The following is a 20,392-nucleotide window of genomic DNA, read 5'->3' on the forward strand; positions in this document are numbered from 1 at the left end:
ACCGAGCGCCAAACTTGCTTGGCAGGATGCTGTATCAGAGCGCGTCGCATGTTCTTGTCGCAGTTTGACTCAAAAATTCAATGTCACTCAATTGCTTGATTCGCAGATAAACCAAAAATAAGAAAGTGAAGAAAAGCCATAAAAAAATTCCCGATATCTTTACAGTAAACGTTTCGGAGTGCAGCTTCAGGTATTCTTCGACCTTAAACAACCAAACTTTTGTCACGTGCGAAAAGAAAGACAGTAAGTTGTGGAAATGACGTTCTAGACGGCATGAATGCTTTGTCGTAGATAGCGACAAGCAGTGGCACGAGGCTGGCGATAGTGGGGCGGGTGAAGCAGCGTTCAGGGAGGCTGCAGTGCTCTGTAGACACTCCAGAGTTTGGCAGCGGTGCGAGAAGTCTGCTTAATAACCAATTCTAAGGTGAGTTTTTGATTGTGAATTATGTTTCTGGGGGATTTCCCTGTTAAATAATTATTAGAGTGGTTCAATAGCCAATTTTGCAGTATGAAGACACATAAAATATAAGTTTTAAAAGTAAAGGCTTGGCAGCACAAAGACATTGTTGAGATAATTATGTTAAATTAGCCCAATCAAATTTAAAAGTTTCGTCGAAGGAATAACATCAAATAAGGTTTGAGATACACAAACTTCTATAATTCAGATTCATATAGGAAGCGTAATCCCAAACGCTTTAACGCTAGATGAAAGCTAGAAATTCTACGATTTTGGACGTCGAGATACATACATTTTAGAGGATTGGTCAAAATATTTATTCTATATATGCTCAAAATGAATCACAAGTTACGACGAATAACTACATGATATTTGAACAATGCGCCATTTTAGACTATTCGAGTTTCCTCAAGGTTTGTCACAACTCACAAACGAAGAAGAATTATAAAGGCACGTCTCTAACTATTCCGCGGGAAAACATAGAAATTCGATGAAATTCGAATTTTGGAAATCAGTAAAAGAAAGTAATAAACTATGGGATACATTTACTCCTATGAATTTTCAAAAGTTTTGTTTACTGAAGGAGTAAATCGCAATTGCAATATCTATTAAATACAGTCACTACGCGGAATAAATGTTACATAATTTGAATTCAAACCTTCGAATGTAAAGAGAAATTATATATCCTAAATTTAATTCAATCTCATTAAGTTACTCTATTCGATTTAATAAATATTGCTACCACTAAAAGCGTCAATTTCCATGTCTGAGTTAAAAAGTGCATTTAAATGCTCATATTTTAATTGCCTATTAGGCGTGATAGCGGATGACGCTACACGTATTGAACGATGGTCAAATAATTTGTGATTAACAGCGTCCATATTTGGTAAATAGCCCACTAAATAAGGGTTTATGATGTCACACTTCAGTGTCAAATATGTCTCATTTTCCGCAATGAAGGCTACCAAGAAGATGATACGTCGGAGTGCGGTGTTGCTGTTGCTGCTGCTGATGCAGTTACAGAGTTACGACGCTAGCGATCTGAACTCGATCCTTCCTATAGCCCAACAACTGGGCAAGTAAGTATACGATATTCAATGTCTATTTTTAAAGATTTTACTTTAAGTGAAAGTCGTCTATAACATTATGCTACCGTCTATTTCATAAAATTCAAAGGGCAAGTGAGTATACGATATTCAATGTCAATTTTTAAAGATTTTACTTTAAGTGGAAGCCGTCTATAACATTATGCTACCGTCTATTTCATAAAATTCAAATATTTTATGGGATTTTGTCTAAAAAAGTTCGACCCTGCAGATTTTGATAATTGATAGTTGCTCGAGAATAACTCAATTAGAATAAACAAATCTGTATTATTGCTCGTATAATCGTGTTATTATTTTTACTGTTCATCATCAAACAGATGCAAAAGTTGAAATTTCTTTATTTTCCAATTAGGAAAGGCGCATAACAAAGTTTCCGCTACTTTCTATGAATAGGTAAATTTCAGCGAACTATTTAATTCGTTTTATAAATATTAAACATGTAGGGAAGCAATGAGGCTTTTGACAATTATTTCTGCAGATGTTATTCCAACACTCAAGCTTGGAAATTTCGAGCTTGTTTCAATTTATAGTAGCTACATTTTAGTGATGTACATTTCAAACTATTTTGCCATGTAAATTTATGTTTGATTCACCTGATGTTGGCGCAGCTTTTGGCAATCCAATGAGCTGCAGTTCTTGGGCTTCCAGTGCTACTACCATCAACATCTGCGCTTCAGACGCTGGCGGTTTCGTTTTCACGGCAGCTTCTCATGCCCTGGATGGACTAACATCCACGGCGAATGTAAGTGAACATGTTATGTTTCCATGGCGAATTTAGGTGAACATGCCATGTTTCCATGGCGAATGTAGGTGAACATGCCATGTTTCCCTGGCGAATGTAAGTGAACATGTCATGTTTCCCTGGCGAATGTAAGTGAACATGTCATGCTTCCCTGGCGAATGGAGGTGAACATGCCATGTTTCCCTGGCGAATGTAAGTGAACATGTCATGTTTCCCTGGCGAATGTAAGTGAACATGTCATGTTTCCCTGGCGAATGTAAGTAAACATGTCATGTTTCCCCGGCGAATGTAGGTGAACATGTCATGTTTCCCCGACGAATGTAGGTGAAAACGTCATATTTCTTGATACCCAATGCTTCAATGCTCATTTAAATGGTATGTCTATGTATATACAGGCTATTGTCAAATGAAAAATAATATTCGAGTTGCATGACAACCTTAAATGTTTTTCTTTGTATTTCAAGATGACACGGTAAGCCGCAACGGCGTTCAACGGAAAACCATAGAAGACTTTCTCAAGAAAGCAACTGCAGCAAACCTGGTCACTGAGGACGAGGCGCGGGCTTGGCTACAAGGATTTTAAATTCTGAAAAATATTGATGACTTCTTGGTCGATCGAAAAATTTTTTATCATAACTTGGTGCCTGTTCTTCGCCCAAAAATTCGAGAAATTGCTACTTTTTTTAGGAAAAATTCTAAGCCTATAAAACACCGTCTGGCATAATTAAAATTTGTATATATGATCTAATATATTTTCCCAACCTCAAAACTCAAGATCAGGTACACCACTGATAACCAAACCATTATTTTTCGATTTCCACAGTTGGATTCCAGCGTAATAGCCATCTTAAAAGCACTCACCAAATACAATCAACTAATAATGAACACATGTCATGAATAAGAAGTGGTTGTTCGTTTTATTATACCTAATGTGTACCAAAAATTATAAAATTATTTAAATTTACTGTTTAGATTTTAACGGTTAGCCGGTGGACCTGGTGAATTGCGCGTAGCAAGTGTTGCAAGTCGCTGCCAGTTTATCTTGTGTAAAGCAGTCAATAAATTTCTGGATTAAAAACACACAACTATAAATCTTTCAGACTCTAAAAGTATACGCTCACCACCTGGAAAACTGTACAACTAGTGGTCCCTATACCTCAGTTTGGAAACAACAGCCCAGCAAACATTTTGATTTAATTCTTGACACACAGGAGACCTAAAACCCCTTATCGGAGCAGTGCTCAACCGTTGAGTTCTAGCGTAAAATGATCCAATGAATTTTACTCTCTAATTGTTGGTAGATTGAGATTGAATTTGATCTTTTTATCTTGATGATCTTGATTTTTCTTCAAGACCATCATGAATAAAAAATCCAATAATAGTTTACAAAGTCATTTATTGGAATAAATTGCCGCTTCATGTCTTCATGATATTTCTTTTCGAAACGGCTTACCCATTCTTTAATTAGGCACGACTTTATTAGACATATAATCTGAGTAAAAATTTTATATTATCGCCGATAAAGCGTAATATTGAAAATTTTCCGTACGGGGATTCGTTCACTGAAGAGATTAATTACGAGGAATAAGCTTGAATTTTGAGGGGATTAAATTTTAAGCGTCTCAAAAGTATATAGAAACTACATATAATATAAAATGAAATAAAGTTACAAGTAATATTGGGTTATATATATAAAATCAGTGGTCGTAGGAGTCGTTGTTCTAAAAGAATTCTTTTAGTTTTATCATTCAGCTACCACGATTTTCAATTTCCCATGCACCACGCAAATCAACTCGGCGAGCAATTGTAGTATCAGAAGAAACTAAATTTAATGCAAAATCCTCTGTTCAAGCTTAGCTCAAGCGTTCGAAAGTATAAGATTTAACCGCTGTAATATAACGAAAATTTACTATATTTAAGCGCTGAAATACCCCTGAGGATATGCATAGCTCCCGACGATGATGCTATAAGATCTTCTAATGAATGAGCTTATGTGTGCATAGCAATTAAGTGAAACTAATTTTCTATACATCAAATTCATTTTTTATTAAATTAGGAATGAAATTCTATTTATTACCTATAATATTATTACAGTCTAAACATTAATTGATAATAATTAAAGTATCAACTACTACCTTAAATCATGTATTTGCTGTGTTCGATAGTGAAAATAAGAACTTGCGAGCAACTGACAGGAAGGAAAAGGCTGTTTAGTGAACGCGGTTCCTTTTTCATTTGCCGTGGCAACGGCGCGACAAGAAGACATGCGAAACTTTTTCTTCGGCTGGCAGAAGTTGCTATTAGGAGGAAGAAAATGTTCGTGCAGGACAGGAACATTAACGACGGCCAATAAACAGGGGAGCACAATAAAATTTAGTTTAAAATTTTGTTGATTAAAACCGGTTTAGAGTTGGAATACCTTTTAGGTTTACTCGAATGTACATTTCAAGTAAAAAATTGATTCTTAAATATTCCATATACCAAAAACTTTTATACACATTTCTCAAAACTAAAGATGTAGTACTTCATAAAACATCAATACAATGATCACTGAAATACTATGCGTAAATTCGCAAGTGGCTATCTAGTTTATCTTACTTTCGAAAAAATTAATAAATGTTGTTAATGCATGTAAACACAATCTGCGGGAAAATTACATGACTCGAGTTGTAATTAAAAAATATATTTATAGATATATACACGTGCGATTGATGACCAGAGAGAATTAGTTGATTTATATTATCAAGGAATGAAACTTTTCTTCAGATGACGGTAGATCAAAAGGCAAATTTCAGGAAGTAGTCTTTCTTTATTAACGACGTTTCGAATGCAACAAACATTCATTTTCAAGTTAAAGAAGCATTAAACATTGAAATTTTGATGGAAATAAGTACATAATATAAGTAACTAGGATACAACAGTAAAATTATGGACCAAAAATTACTCGGAAAATTCTTTCAGAGTTCAGACAAATCCGGTAGTCAGAAAATAGATAGCTGGGATCCAATCTGTAGAGATGAGGGGTTCAGCTATCGCCGGTTGTTTGTTGTCGGGCCACTGCATGATCACGATGCTGGTGAGTACGTTCAGCACAATGCGAGTGACGGTCTGGTTGTAAGCTTGTGTTGCTCTTGGTTTGAAATTTGACGTTGTTGTCAAGGGTGTCACGAAGCCTGTTGAATTCATCGACGATTTTGAGATGAACTTGCTTGTTGATAATGCTTTGAGACCTGCTATGGTTGTGAGCTTGTCTCTGGTGGTAGGAGAAACGGCAGTTCAATGTCGCAGTTGTTACTCCAATAAACCTAATGTAATCCATAACGTGAAGAAGTCTACAACCTTCTTTGAAGTAAAATTTATCGAATACACCGGCCTCTTGGAGAACTCTCGCTTTTTTGCAGGAGCCGTAGTTCGGTAAAGTCCGGGGTTTAATTTTGTTGCCAAGGGTGTCACGGAGCCTATCGAATTCATCGACGATCATGAGTTGATGCTGCTCGATTGTATTACTTTGAGACCAGGTCTGCTTGTGAGCTTGTCTCTGGTGGTAGGAGAAACGGCTGTCCAATGTCGTAGTTGTTCCTGCAATCACCCGAATGTAATCCAAATAATGAAGAAGTCTACAACCTTCTTTGGGGCAAAATTTACAGATTACACCAGTCTCTCGCAGAACTCCCACTTCTTTGCAATGGCCATTGCTCAGTATAGTCCAGGGTTTGACGGTGTGGTCATGGGTGTCACGGAGCCAGTTCAATTCGTCGATGTTCTCGAGATGAAGCTGCTCGATTGTAATATTTTGAGGTCGGTTCAGATACTTTTTGGAATCTCCAGATTTCATATTTATGACTTCACTCTTGATGTTTCTCGAAATTAGTTCAGTTCTGCGTCTCACAGTTGTCATTTTATCTCTAGCTGCCGGGACTTGGGTGCAGAAAATAGTATTAGATGGCAGAATTTAATTGTTTATACACGTGCGATTGATGACCAGAGAATTAGTTGATTTATATTATCAAGGAATGTAACTTTTCTTCAGATGACGGTAGATCAAAAGGCAAATTTCAGGAAGTATAGATATATATAAACATATCTATCTACAGAATAGTAATATCTAAATCTTTTGTTTACAAGTTTTCTATGGGGTCTAAAGTATGTGGTTCTGAGTTTTTCTTGTGAAAAGAGTAAATAGTTTATAATGATGCAAAGCAGATAGGATGATAAATGCTTTTTCACAACTAGCAATTATAAAGAAACCGTACGAACCCAGGTTTTTAGTTGATGCTTCGAATGAATATGAGTAAACATGGGTTTATAATAATTGAAGTCGGAAATACATTTGACTAAATATCAATTTTTTTGCTTGAATGTTTGAGATGTAGAAGAAATGTAATGAATTCCAATGAAGTTTATTCCCTTTGACGTATAAAAAAAATAGTTGATATCTCGATTGAATTCAATAATATTAATTTGTTATTGTATTTTGTTTTTAAGGCAATAATTAGCTAGATAGTCAACCAGTTAATATTTAATTGAAAATAGTAAATATTGATAGTGAATAGTCGACTCTTAGATCAATATGCAAGAACCAATTTCATAAATGAGACTCATTCGATCACGAAATAACAATCACAATATAGTAAAAATAAAAAAAAAAGAATGGCAATAAGTCTTGACACACACTCTTAGGTTCATCACAGCCAACTCGTAATTCTACCTCAGAAACAATTTGCTACTTGTCATATTGTTTTTACAAATATTGCTGGATTGGATTATAACTGAATATTTTTATTTCTATGAGTAACATTTATTTTTAAGAGTAACATTTATTTTCAAGAGTAACATTTATATTTTTAAGAGTAACAAAATTCGGTGAAGTTAACTGAGGCAGCTTCCTATAACTCATGCTGAACCTTGGGACAGACCAAACGTTCTTCCCGCTCTCTGACGTGCAGGGTAGTGGCCATAAAAGCAATAGCAGCGCCTGCAAGCGGCACACATCAGCAACAGGGGCTCCCAGCTACAGGTTCCCTGCCGCCGTGGTTGCAGGTCTCGCTGACTAACCTTCTCACATCCGCTAACTAAACTTCAGTGACTTTGATAGGAATGGTGAGTTTGAATGAGAAGTTATGCACACAGGTGAAGATTAGGCAAAAATGAAAAGTGATTGGTAGTTAAGATTTCTTTATTTGAAACTTTAATTAAATAGTGACCTAGGAATTTTCAAAACCGCAAAATGTTGTATCAAGCACAAACGTCTCTACAGCTTTCAATTTACATTAATAAAATAAGTATGCGAATTTTAAGTTTTTGATAAAATTTCCCTGCTGTCCATATGGATGAAGCTTAAATCTCATTTTTGCATGATTCTTTTCTGTCCTACGTGACTAGACGAAACTTTACAACGGATGCTAGCAAGCAACGGATGTTCATATCATTGTAACTGCGTCGTTAACACACGTCGAGTGACTCATAACGATTTGTTTGTCCGCGATGCAGTCACCGAAGTTCTCCTTGTAAGATCAGTTTAAGAATATACATAAGTGAGAACTTAGGTGATCCGCAACGATTTAAATTCAAAATCCACTTACAATGGCGAAACTTTTGGATTATCAGCTGAAGAATGTAAAACTAGTATCTCTTCATTAAATTGTCGGAAGCGGGATTTTGACTAGGAGAAATATCACAGGATTTTAATAGCACGATTGTGAATGACTATAAAAACTTATATTATATAACTGCATATACTTTTTTCGTTATGCTACAGGCTGGTAAATGTTTACTGATCAGCGGCGGCTTGCTGCTGCTGCTGCTCGTGCTGCAGCCGCAGCCTACCAGCACTCAGTCTTTGGGCCCGTTGGTGCCAGCGCTTGCTGATCAACTTGTCTCGTAAGGAATTCTTTACTTTTATTTAATTTATTACTGTATAGAAAATTAGGTCTTATAGGTGGGGAAAATGACATAATATCTCTTCATTATCATTTAAATTTGTTTGAATACACTCTCTACTAATAATTCCAGTCTGGAGACACTTTAAAATTCATAAAATTTCTGTGTTATTGTTTAACATATATCATTAGTAATATTAAAATTGTATTGAATAATGAATATTCTACTAATAATTAATTGCACCTTGATCCGGCGTTTCTTAGAGAAGATAAATTCTAAGACTCGAGATAATCCAATCCCCTTTCCCATTATCCCTTGTGATGATTTTCAAACTAATTGGTTAACTTAATATCAATAAAAGAAAGGCCCTTTACATAAACGCGCTCTCAGATTGGAGTTGTAAATTACCACCGGTTCTACATTAGAGGTTCACATTAATATCTTATTTATTACACACACTTATAAAATGTTCACACTTACAAAATCAAAATCTCACGATTGAACAACAAGGTAAATATGTTCGATTCAGGCAATATTCGGACTCGATAAGTAGGGTGCATGGATACGTGCTCGAACGGTCCCTATATCCACTCGCATTCACGACGTCAGGTTTCAGCTGTCCAAAACCATCAACAAATAAACAAAAACTTTCAAAGTCATACCATAGAATATATAAGAATATTCTAACCTGTACTTAAATGCGAATTTCTTTGTGTGTTTTATTTTTATTGTGTTGCTTGCGCAGCCTGTGGCAGAACAACGAGCTACAATTCATGGGCTTTCAATGCTTCTACCAGCAAAACCCGCGCATTAAAAGATGGCAGCTTTATTTTCGGGGTAATTTCATGTGCCCAGGGTGGACGGCAATACAAGGCAGAGGTAAATAAGGCAGGGATTCAACTGCAATATAATAGGAAATATTGATTTTTCTATTATAATTACAGGTAGGTAGCCACAATGACGGATAATTAAAAACTTTTCTTAATGTTATCATTGATAAAAAATACTAATGAAACATCAATAAGGAATACATACATTGCAACAGATTATGCCAGCATCATGGAACCACACTGTTAAAAATTTTGCTCCTTATGATGGTAATACCGTAATAGTTATATTGCATATTTATCTCCCTGTAAAGCTGAGACCCGCAGCAGAAGCGGAGTCTTGCGTGACACCATCGAAGACTTCCTCAACAAGATCACGGCTGCGAACCTGGTCACAGCCGACGAGGCGAGAGCGTGGCTAGCTGGCTTCTGAATGCTACGAAAAAAAAACACAGAAAGTGACGTGTAATAAGCTAGAATTGTAGGAAATCCAACCAAAATTTTTAACAAAGTCATGACAAAGTCGCCGAAAACCAGGGAATCGACGGAACTTTTATTTTAATAAAATATACGTTTAAAAATTACTTTTTTAAGACAACACTCCTAAAGAATCCAGTGTCTCCGATGTTACATATGTACAATGAATTTCTAATTTTATTTTAAAATATTAAGAGCAATTAATTTGATTATTAAATTTCCTAATATATAAAAAATTAAAATGCAAAATTTATTTATTCTGTCATACATTGATTGATTGATTTATTTATTCTGTCAATTGATTCCTGCATTGTCTCCAACTTTACGCAAGTGTGCAAAATTTCAGCAATCTGCCAGTTCGGATTCGTTATCCAGTTGTAGTAAGAACGTTTTCAAACAATGATGCGTTTTTTGCGTGTTCGTTTTTTTTTCGCATTACAACAACATACAATGAGGATATAGGTCTTAAGAAAGGTCAGGTTCAAAACGTAATAGTTGGTGTAGGAATGGATATTAAATCTTATTAAGAACGATCACCGGATACCGCAGTCCTATACTTTCAACTTCAAGGAGACCACAGTTCTACTTTCATCATTGCTATGAAGGCGAGAGCCTTTTTAGCGATTGTTACATATTCAACTTTGAACCAATTATTATATTATTAAAATCTCATTATTGATTGCTGAGCATAATTGCTCACTTGTTGGAAATTGGCATGAAGCAATTTTAGAATTATTACTTTAATATGTTTTGCTATTTATATTATTTAAATTGTTCAAGGTCTCAATTTTGAGTTACACGTGAAGAGAAAATTCAGAGTACATTTTTCATTGACAGACAATTTAAGATTATCATTAAATATTATGATAATGCTTCTCATTCAGGTCCGACAAAATCCAAGGTAGCATTTCAAGACTGTTACAAAACTTAGGTTTTGGTGATATGAAAGAATGACGTACACGTTTGCCCCAATTTCTTCTTTCCGAGAATAATTAAACCCCGTACCAACCTATCGAACATCGTTACATGTTACTAATATAAATATAATCACAATAATAATCTATTTATTCAAATTCAGTTCGCTTGCGTTAATATATATTCTATTTATTATTATTATTACGCTATTAAATATATAACCCCGTTAGCTATTCTTATGTTATAAGGTATTTAATCAAATCCGAGAATCATGGGCAATGTGAAATCTATGTTCTATAATCACCTTATAATGAAGTCTATTGTACTTCGTTCAGAGTAACGTTTATTTGGAAATAACATTATATAACTATTAACTGCTTTTATATTGAAATTTCTACATACTCCTATATCAAAAGATAACTTCAATAACATACGACGATGACCAAGAGGACTTCATTGAAAACAATGTAATCCTTAATAGAACATTATACCCAAAGTTTCGTTTTAATTAACCGCAGCCATGGCTTACGATGAAAAATCCACTCCTGACGTTAAAAGACGTCATTAGAAAAATGATTAATATGGTTATGACGTGGACGCTGAACTTGCAAGTAATGTTATATCAAGGGTTCAAGACCCTGAACTTGCAAGTAATGTTATATCATGGGTTCAAGACCCTGAACTTGCAAGGAATGTTATATCATGGGTTCACAACTCTGAACTTGCAAGTAATGTTATATTTACATAAACGGAGCCTCATATATTAGCAGCTTAGAATGAGGGCACGAATTTTTGCAGAAAAAAAATATCCCAGAATGCATTAAGATATTGAGTTTAGGTCCATGAATAAAAACATTGTTGGCCTTCGGAATAAAATTCAATATTACGAGTAAAACACATATAATTGCATATATTAATTGTGAGTCGATGAAAAAATCCCAAAAGTTAAAGTGCTCATTATAATTGAAGTATTTCATCACAGGATTAATGAGCAGGATTTCTTAGTAACTATTTCATACATAAAAATATGGAAAATTTCGTGACTGCATAAAAATCACTTCAAGTACGTGGCAGAAACTTTAAAAAAATAATTCGCGGAGCATATACGTACGTGGCCGTTTCACAGGCTCTGAAGTTCACTTTGTCTCTATTTGTTTAAAATCTGAAGAAACATTTACCCGGTTAATTGGAATGAAGAAGAATAATACATTAACCAATTGATTTCCATTAATTAAAAATATGCATTTTTATTCAGAGTTTAGGGTAACTATTTTGCTGTATAGGTAGGATCTTGCCCTCCGTCTCTTTCATATGCTACTATGTCTTTACCACTAACTAAAGAATGAAACGATATATGGTGAAACTTTTGACCTCTGAAAAACATGAAAAAACTAACTTGAGGGGCCTTTAGTAATTTTCAACTGCAGTATTTGCAACTTTAAGCTATTAATTGATAGCGTTTTTATCGTGACTTAGATTGACAGACATGCCCAGTTATTTGAGTTATCCTGCAAATCATTATTGGCTTGTCTACTGGGAACAAAATCAGAATAGCGCCCATAAGTTCTGATTAAATTGTCGAATGAATAAATTTGCATGCGATGCAAAGAATAAAACTATTACCGTTGCTTTCATTTAGCGGATGATACTTCTTGAAGCCGATATATTAAATTAAATTCACTTTGGTTCCGAAAATGAGAACGCGACAGTACTCGAGAGTAGTATGATTACTTCATAATTAATGTCTTCTAATAGACATAACCCGAACGTTTATGCGTGTTAGATATATTTTTTAGATAGATTTGCCAAAGTAAGAACAATAATTAGGACGATAAATGCTAATTCGAATCATTTGGGGCCAGTAACTAAAAAAAACAAGAGTTTTAAAAAAAATTCTCATTGATTGGTTGTTGAAAAGTTTCCTAGAACTTTATTAAATTTCACAGAATTTATATTCTAGACATGAATGCCATTTAAGAAAAGCGTACAAGTTCCATTATGATTTATTACTTAATATTTTGATCATTTTCAATCTATCTGTCAAAAAACTTGGCGCTGAAACCCTGCGATGTCTAACGATTTTTTACTGCGATCGTTGTTAACACAACCATCTAATATGGGCTCTGCAGAGTCGCATTTATATAGGAAACTGTATATAAATATACAGGTTACATATAGAGATGGGATTGCTGAAAATTACTTGCTTTTTTGTAATGCATAAGAGGCATATGTAATTATGGCCTCGGCCTTATTATTATTTTTTTTTTTTTGTGCAAGACATTGCGATGAGATAAGAAACTGACCCAGAATTTGGGAGTGCTACTTAGTTGTATAAATTTAGGCTAGGTGTCAGTGGACGAACTGGCTTTGTTCTTTATTATGAATGTTATTGCGTATAACTTCATGCGCTAGGTAGCTCAGTTTTAAAGCATTACATTGCAATCAGATCCGGAAACGAACGCTCTCTAATATCAGTGTTTATCGCTTTCTTTGTCAAGGTTCAGGAAAAAATACATTTCTCAGAAGCAGAATCAGGAAAGCATCCTGCGCCAGAAGAGGCGTACGTACGTGCATCAACGAACGTATTTCCCCAGTGGACGATTCGATCGCTGCAGCGCTTCTTCTCTTCTTTCTTTTTGCAAGCTGAAGAACTGCTACTCCCACTGCCAATATGGAGGTTGTCCGCGCACTGAGAGGTTGGTAGCCGACGACAGCTATCTTAGTAATTAGACAATTTATAATGTTGACCAATTTTTCTATGCATTTAGAATTTATATCTATTCATGTGATCACAATAATTTTGTATCCAAAAATTTTAGTATTTATTTCAGCGTTTTTTTTTATAAAAATTCATCCCAATAAAAGTCGATTAAGTTTTAATTTGGAAACATTATATTGCCAAAAGCTGTAAAAATGTGTGCTCATCTATTCGCTTATAATAATTGTTATTCGGAATAGCTTTTCAGGCTTAAATTTCGACGGAAGTCTCCTAAAACAGTGACATTAATATCAGGTATACATGAGTGTACACAAGTTGAATATATTTTTGTTTCAGGGAAGTGTCCAAAATTTACGTCGGAACAATCTTTCAAGGAACGTCCAGCGGTGCTATTTTGTGTCGCGAACAATGGTAAGATTAGTGCCGGTAGTTAATAAATATTTTTAGTTGTCCCATTTGACTAATATTGTAAAATGTTTTCCTGATTCTAAGACAATTTTTTGCATCGGAAGATATTTATGGCATCAATATTTTTTCACTTATCCATCGGAAAATAAACTGATATTATGACATTTTTGCTGAAATCCGTTATTCTCCCATTGTTTGCTACTAACAACAACTGTGCAACCGTTACATCCAGTTATTCAGCCTATAGTCGCATGGTTACTTAATCATCCTATGAGATGGACTTAATGCGCAATGAAACTTTGGTAAAGGGAACACTGACAATTATATTACAATAATTAGAAACAAATGTTCAAGCGACAGCCAGTCATGGGCCCAAAACCACTGCCACAGCCACGGATTAAAGTTATTTTGCATCTAGGTCTGCAAAAGTTGAAGTTCTATAATATATAATAGTAAATCCTAGCACAATTTAACTTGGAAAAGGCTGCTTACTAATATACAAGGTTACTAATATGAAGACAATGTTGCTTAATATGATAATAAATATGTCCAGCGTTTCCATACCGTACTGTTCTGGACAGCGTCGAGACCAAAAGTGACACGTGGTGAGGGAGCGATACTGAAAACTACTCAGATGAACGGACCCTCGTGAAGCGGGCAACGGGCTGAGGCTTGCCAGGTGGGACGCTCATGTCCACCAGCTTATACGAATGATTTTATACATCATGCTGCCTCTGCTTGCCGCCCTTCTTTGCAGGAGGGACTCGAGGTCTAATTTTACCACCATTGATGAAGCGCTTAACTGAGGGCTAAATTCCCCTAGGATAAGTCTTGCAGATCTGCGCTGGACTGTCTCCAGCGTGGACAAGGTTCTGATAGTGTGGGTCCTACACGCGCGATGCGCACTCTATAGTCTATAGGATCGGTTGGACCATGCCCTTATATGGCAGTGTGTCTGGACACTCATGCTGCCTCCCTTTAGATTTCAGTGGATAAAGGCGCTTTTTCTTGAGGCTTTTGCTACAAATGACCCCCAGTGCAGGTTGTTGTTTATGGTAACACCAAGACGCTTGGCGTCAGCGACGAACTCCAACGTATGGCCGTGCAGAGTATAAATGGAATGTTTAGGGGACCTCATTTTTGTAACTTAGAGGAGGTGGTAGTTCTCGACGTTGAACGCCACCTGCCATGTGTATTACGATACTCCCAGCTTGTTGAGGTCATCTTGAAGGAGAACAACGTCGTGCAGGGCTTCTGATGTGGGAGTAAAGCACGGTATCGTCCGCAAAGAGTCTAACCTTGGCTCGGATTCCGTCACATAAATACGTTGACATTGATCAAAAATAGAGATAGGCTCCAAAACGGAACCTGGAGGCCCTCCTGAGATAACTGGCCCGATGCTAGAGCTCTCACCTTCGACAACGACTTGCTGGGCGCTGTCTGAGAGGAAGTTGGAAATCCAACTCTAAGTTGGAAATCAAACCTTATCAAAGGCCTTGAAAAATTCGAGCAGGATCATGTCGGCCTGCCTTTGTCGAGCTCTGCCGCAAGGTCACCCATGCACCGTCAGGATCAGCTGGGTTTCACAGGATCTCTTCTTCCGGAAGCCGAGTTATGCGTCTCTAAGAATGCTGTTTCGGTCCGAGGGGAACGTAATATCCAATCTGACGATAGGCTCCAGGAGCTTACAGCATACGCTGTAAGATACCTTTTCACTGTTGAGATGGGACAGTAGTTTACCACCAGTCACAACAACAAAAGTAGTTGGCCACCTAAAGAGCCAGTAGTTTGCCACCTGTCCCTTCCTGAATACCGGCTGCAATAGGGCGTGCTTCCAAATGGCGGGAACGTCTTCTGTGGACAGCGACGTGTCGAATAGAGTCGTAAAAGCAAGTGCTAAGTGCTAGTTCAGCATCCGTCTCTATCAGAAGTCGACATGGGATCTTGTCCGGACCGGCAGCTTTACTGGGGTTAAGGCTGGAGAGGAGTTTCCGAAATCCAGTGGTGGTTACACTGGTGTCTGCAATGTTTGGGTGAGGGCCGTTGGCCAGAGTCGGTAAGTCGGAGAACTCTTCTCTGGTAAAAGTGCTGCAAAATTGATCGTTGAGGATGCCTGCTTCGCCCAGCCGCCGCTAAACGTCAGTTTAGCGGCGGGGGGGGGGGGGGGGACACCCATCGTGTCGCATCGCCGGCTTTTGACAAGACCCCAAGAGGTTGTTACTTGCGTCCTATTCCACAAAGCGCTTGATGTACTGCTGGTAGCACTGTTGTCGGTGCGTCGTGCTTATTTTTCTCTCTGAAGCGCTCGAAATCTTGTTCCCTGTTGCTTGACTTTGTGCTTCTCCAAGCCCTTTACTTGCCACGGTAAATCCTTTTCAGCTTCGTGATGATTTAGGGATGATGGTTCTTGGTGGAGTATATTTTGGTCGGGATGTGTTTTACCATCACTGAGGTTAGGTGGGTTTGGATCGCTCGCCACATTTGATCCAATCTGAGCTCTGGGCTGATGGACTCGCTAAATAAAGGTCGCAGTCTCAGTCCTGGCGGCATCAAAATTCGTCTTCTTCCAGATGCTTACGAGCCTGAATACTGGTTTAATTCTGATTGCCTTGATCTTGCTGTCGACGAGGATGATGTCATTATCGCCCAGCGGTGGGAGTGTGGTACACTTGGAAATTAGGCCAGATCTGTTGGTGATGAAGAGATCAAAGATTTTGTCATCCCTGTTAGGCTTAGTGTGTACTTGGTGCAGTCTTAGGTCACTGGGCGGTAGACATAACCAACAATGAGTGGTTAAGTCTTCTTGGTAGTCTTGATAGAGACGAACGGCTTCGGTTAACTATCCGGTCAGGACTTCGTAGAAGATAAGTGCGGATTTCACAGCAACCAAAGCGCCTGCTTACATTCGGCCACTTCTCCTGTTATTCCGGTAGACACTGTAAGCAGGGAGAAGAATTCTAAACTGTTTTTTTTCGTTTCAGCCAGGTTTCTGTCCCCAATATGATGTGTGTTGCCGTGGATGTCAAGAGGTTTAGGAGCTATATAGGCCTTCATGGGTCACAGGCTTAGATAGTTGATTACCAGGATTCGAAGAGAGGAGGAAACTTCCAGAGGCTTTGGTAGTAAAGACAAGTCATTTGACGATGGAGAGGAGGACGTTAATAGGGATAAATCTGGGGTAGTGGTGATGTGACGGGGTATGGATATGTAAAGTGATGGACGGCCTAGCTGAATATCACCAGGTGAGCCATGGAGTGAGCCCCCAAATCCGGGGTTGGAGGGAATGGGGAATTAAATTGTGTCGAGGCTCTTGATATGTGTTTTGTTGATTGATGTGACGCAGAAAGGACTCCGGAGTTTTCTGTATTAAACTGGGAGCTAGGTGACGATATGTCTTGCGATTGGAAAGGATGGTGCTATGGGTCGGACACCGGACTGCCGGACGAGGTGAAAATGGGTTAAGGAAGAGCCGCTTCTGGTTGGAGTTGATTGGTTACTTGTACCATTGCATCGCCGTGGGTGCTGTGGTCCTAGTCTTGCCGCACGAGAATCAGGTCCGGTCATTCCAACGCAATTGGTGTGGTACTATGCTTCACATGCAGTCATCACCTGCAACGCGACGCAGGTTGGATCTCACAGCCTTCTAACATTTATCTAAACACAGAAAGCGAATTTTAATAGGAGACCCTGGGTTTTATTCTAAATAGTAAATACGTAATAAAAATCATAAAAATTCAGTAAGACGGACAACTCGGTGCATAGATATGTACATCAAAGAAGATCATTTTTCAAGGGGGTGAGAGACAGTGCAAAACAATAAAGCCACTGTGACAGATGATGAGTCAAACATTTCAACATCACCATAATGGCCCTCCACAATTATTATAGCTGCTCTAATTTGGGAGAGTCTTATACAGCTACCACATTGACTTACCACATATAAACATGACAAAACAATATTGGATTGCCACTTATTTCTTGACTTATATGAATAAATCTACTTAGAAAGTTTGAGGGCAATACATCCTTTTAAAGGTACCTACAAAAATATAAAATTAACGATGGAGTCAAATTTAATTCCGGTGTATATGCTCCTTAGACAGGCATGTATAACTGAAGCTGCTTTTGTCAGCAGGGCAAGGCTGGGGTGTTGGTGATGGCGGTGGTAGCACTAACGTCCGTGCAGATGACGCAGGCGCAGAGCTGGTCTGATCTCTTGCCCGCTATAACTCAACAAATAAACTCGTAAGTTTGTTTGTGTTCAGTAAGTTCGTAGTTGTTTTCCCTTATGTATTAGTTTATGCACTTTAGTTTACCATGAAATCAATTTTTATTGAGATCTGTATGGAATATTGCTGTGCTGCAAATCCGTTACATGTCAGGTCTGAGTGAGATGAAAATGAATCGTTTGAAATCATATCATACAAATTTCGAAAAATAACCCCCTACTTCATAGTAATTTAGATTATTTATCAATACCTATTTTTAAAATAATCATATGAAAATGTTGCTGCATTCAGTTATGTAAAATTTCTCTTCGCATTTAATCGTGCCAGGAAATTGAATCAATATGAATAATTTAAGGTACTAGTAACACATTTCTTGCCCTTAGGCTGGTCAATTTCCCATGACTATCACTTCACTAACTCGTAACAATGTCAGATGACATATCGTATTTGTCGTCAGGCTGTGGCAGAACAACAACTTGCAGTTCATGGGATCCGAGTGTAGCTACGTCCAGAAGCCGATAGTCAAGCGCTGGCAGCTATACTTCAATGGAAGATTTACTTGCAATAACTTTGCCGGAATAACAGGCAGAAGTAAGATTTATCTTTAGAGTGTTTTAGAGCATGAGGTTTCAAGAAAATGTTGAATATTTCTTATTATATACCTCATTTACCTATGAATAACTGCAGAAATATTGTCTATTGCGCATCATTTCATACTTGCTTCCTTGCATTGTAAGGAACCTATGGTCGTTGATGAACGGATTCCTATGTTGCCAAATGAATTTGATTTCTTAATGTTACACTGGTACACAATTGATCTCTTGATATTACTAATATTAAATAATAATGATCTATTGTAACTCATAATAATAATATTAGGAGTTACAATGAACAAAGTAATAAAGCCGTAATCGTTTCCAGGTGAAACTAGGAGTCGTTCAGGCGTCATGAGCGATGCTATAAGAGACTTCTTGAACAAGGCGCATGCGCAGGGCCTAGTTACCGAAGAGGCGGTCAGGATCTGGCTCCAGGGATTCTCTTAACTGAATCATTGACAAGAACCGTTCAAGAATTCACAGTAATAGCACAGACATTAGCCTTTTTTGGTGTCCAATGCTTTTTCATTTCATTTTCCGACAGAATACGCTAGGTGCGGTATTTCCCTTGCTTCATTCAACAGTACTTGTGACACCATACTACAATGATTTTTCACTATCGTTATCAGGATTTTTACGATGTGACGTAATTCCAAATAATTTTCTTCATATTCGAGTCCAGAGCATGTTCATTGTGGACAAGTATGCCGAAGAAAGAATGAACAAAGGACATAAATGAACTACTAATGTCGTCAATGCCTTATTGTAATGATAGTGAGGATATAAAACTTGACGTTTTACCAAATTTTTGGTTCAAACTTTCATGAAATACGTATAAATAACTACACTATGTATTACAACCAGAAATTGTTCCCAAAATTTAAAAAAAATTGTCCAAAATATCGATTTTTCGCGAGAATTTGGATTCATGTAGTAGGTATATTGATTGTATGTATGGCATCTGTCCGTCTCAAAAGTTGACGATTGCATCTCGAGCTGCTTGCTAGTCCCGACTCTGGCATGACTGCCTTGACCGCATTTAACATAAATAAAATCTCATGGTGCAATGACGTTCTGTGAATGCTTTCCGGAGACGACATTTGTCTTCGCTTCAGATATTATGAACGACCGTGATATTTCACGGTCTAATACCGGTTATACCATATCAAATAAATATATATATCAAATATATAATAAATAACTAATACCGGTTATACCATATCACGTCGCATGTCAGTGAAGTTATTAACGACATCTTGCACATCGAGCTATATGAACCTATATGACATCAGATGCTTTTTTAATTATAGGTCATTCGTGATGCATAAGACTTCTCGGGTTGAACTATTAAAACTGGATGTATTTTAACATCGCGTTATTTATTCCTTTAAGACACCTTCACCATTTATACTCCACGACAGTTGGTTGTTCTGAACTCAGTTCTCCTCAATCGTCCTGGCTGAGCCTGTTCTGGCCTTACATCATAACTCGCTTAATTACGCGTGCTGTTCCAGCAGTATGGCGTAGTGGCCGACTTCTCGTCTCTGATAAGTGGGTTTAGATTGGAAAGCCGTCAGAGATTGGCTTACGGAGTTACAAATTCTTATATTTTTCTGATTCTATAATGTTAGTTATGTTCAGTAACTTCTATTCATTTGATCCTTCTCTATTTAAACATGTAAATTACTTTGGAATGAATAGCATCATTTCAATTATGAAACAATCTGGTAGCCTACAGCTGTACATTGAAAAATTTCTTCGTTTCAATCTAATCAATGCAAGTTATTAAGCCGAAATTCGAATAAGAAATCCTAATTTTGAAACTAGCATGGAAGTAAATGCATGCTAAATTTCACGCTTCAGTTCATAACTTCATAGTTCTTTCCGTTAGCAAGCAAGCTAAATGGTATAGTTGCCCTTGAAGTTGAGGGCTTAATGCTAGAGATACCACTCAAGCATGCATGGTCCATTGGTCGTGCTGCATCTGGCTTAAGCAACCCCGACCAAACCTGTTCTGGCCTTACTTATACTCTCTT

The 20,392-nt window shown here is 37.4% G+C and overlaps 2 protein-coding genes across 2 annotated transcripts; both read left to right on the forward strand.

Annotated features, from left to right (window-relative positions):
* Nucleotides 1–315: 315 nt before the first annotated feature.
* LOC108676098 (anti-lipopolysaccharide factor) lies at nucleotides 316–3,212 on the forward strand. Its single transcript, XM_018164137.2, has 4 exons — nucleotides 316–424; nucleotides 1,418–1,536; nucleotides 2,172–2,305; nucleotides 2,770–3,212. The coding sequence occupies exons 2-4, from the start codon at nucleotides 1,430–1,432 to the stop codon at nucleotides 2,886–2,888; spliced, it is 360 nt and encodes a 119-aa protein (XP_018019626.1). The 5' UTR covers nucleotides 316–424; nucleotides 1,418–1,429; the 3' UTR covers nucleotides 2,889–3,212.
* A 4,054-nt stretch (nucleotides 3,213–7,266) lies between these two features.
* Nucleotides 7,267–19,724, forward strand: LOC108676095. The gene is made up of 8 exons (XM_047885353.1): nucleotides 7,267–7,405; nucleotides 8,064–8,185; nucleotides 8,931–9,064; nucleotides 9,327–9,433; nucleotides 13,460–13,534; nucleotides 17,664–17,776; nucleotides 18,218–18,351; nucleotides 18,682–19,724. The coding sequence occupies exons 1-8, from the start codon at nucleotides 7,403–7,405 to the stop codon at nucleotides 18,801–18,803; spliced, it is 810 nt and encodes a 269-aa protein (XP_047741309.1). The 5' UTR covers nucleotides 7,267–7,402; the 3' UTR covers nucleotides 18,804–19,724.
* Nucleotides 19,725–20,392: the final 668 nt, after the last annotated feature.

The sequence above is a fragment of the Hyalella azteca genome, unplaced genomic scaffold, assembly GCF_000764305.2.
Source record: "Hyalella azteca isolate HAZT.00-mixed unplaced genomic scaffold, Hazt_2.0.2 contig17676, whole genome shotgun sequence".
Classification (NCBI taxonomy): Eukaryota; Metazoa; Arthropoda; class Malacostraca; order Amphipoda; family Hyalellidae; genus Hyalella; species Hyalella azteca.

Coding starts and splice junctions, on each gene's coding strand:
- LOC108676098 (XM_018164137.2), top strand. CDS start 1,430: ATGATACGTCGGAGTGCGGTGTTGCTGTTGCTGCTGCTGATGCAGTTA. Junction 1,537..2,171: donor ATAGCCCAACAACTGGGCAA/GTAAGTATACGA, acceptor ATGTTGGCGCAG/CTTTTGGCAATCCAATGAGC. Junction 2,306..2,769: donor GACTAACATCCACGGCGAAT/GTAAGTGAACAT, acceptor TTGTATTTCAAG/ATGACACGGTAAGCCGCAAC.
- LOC108676095 (XM_047885353.1), top strand. Junction 9,434..13,459: donor ACGAGGCGAGAGCGTGGCTA/GCTGGCTTCTGA, acceptor TTTTTGTTTCAG/GGAAGTGTCCAAAATTTACG. Junction 17,777..18,217: donor ATAACTCAACAAATAAACTC/GTAAGTTTGTTT, acceptor ATTTGTCGTCAG/GCTGTGGCAGAACAACAACT.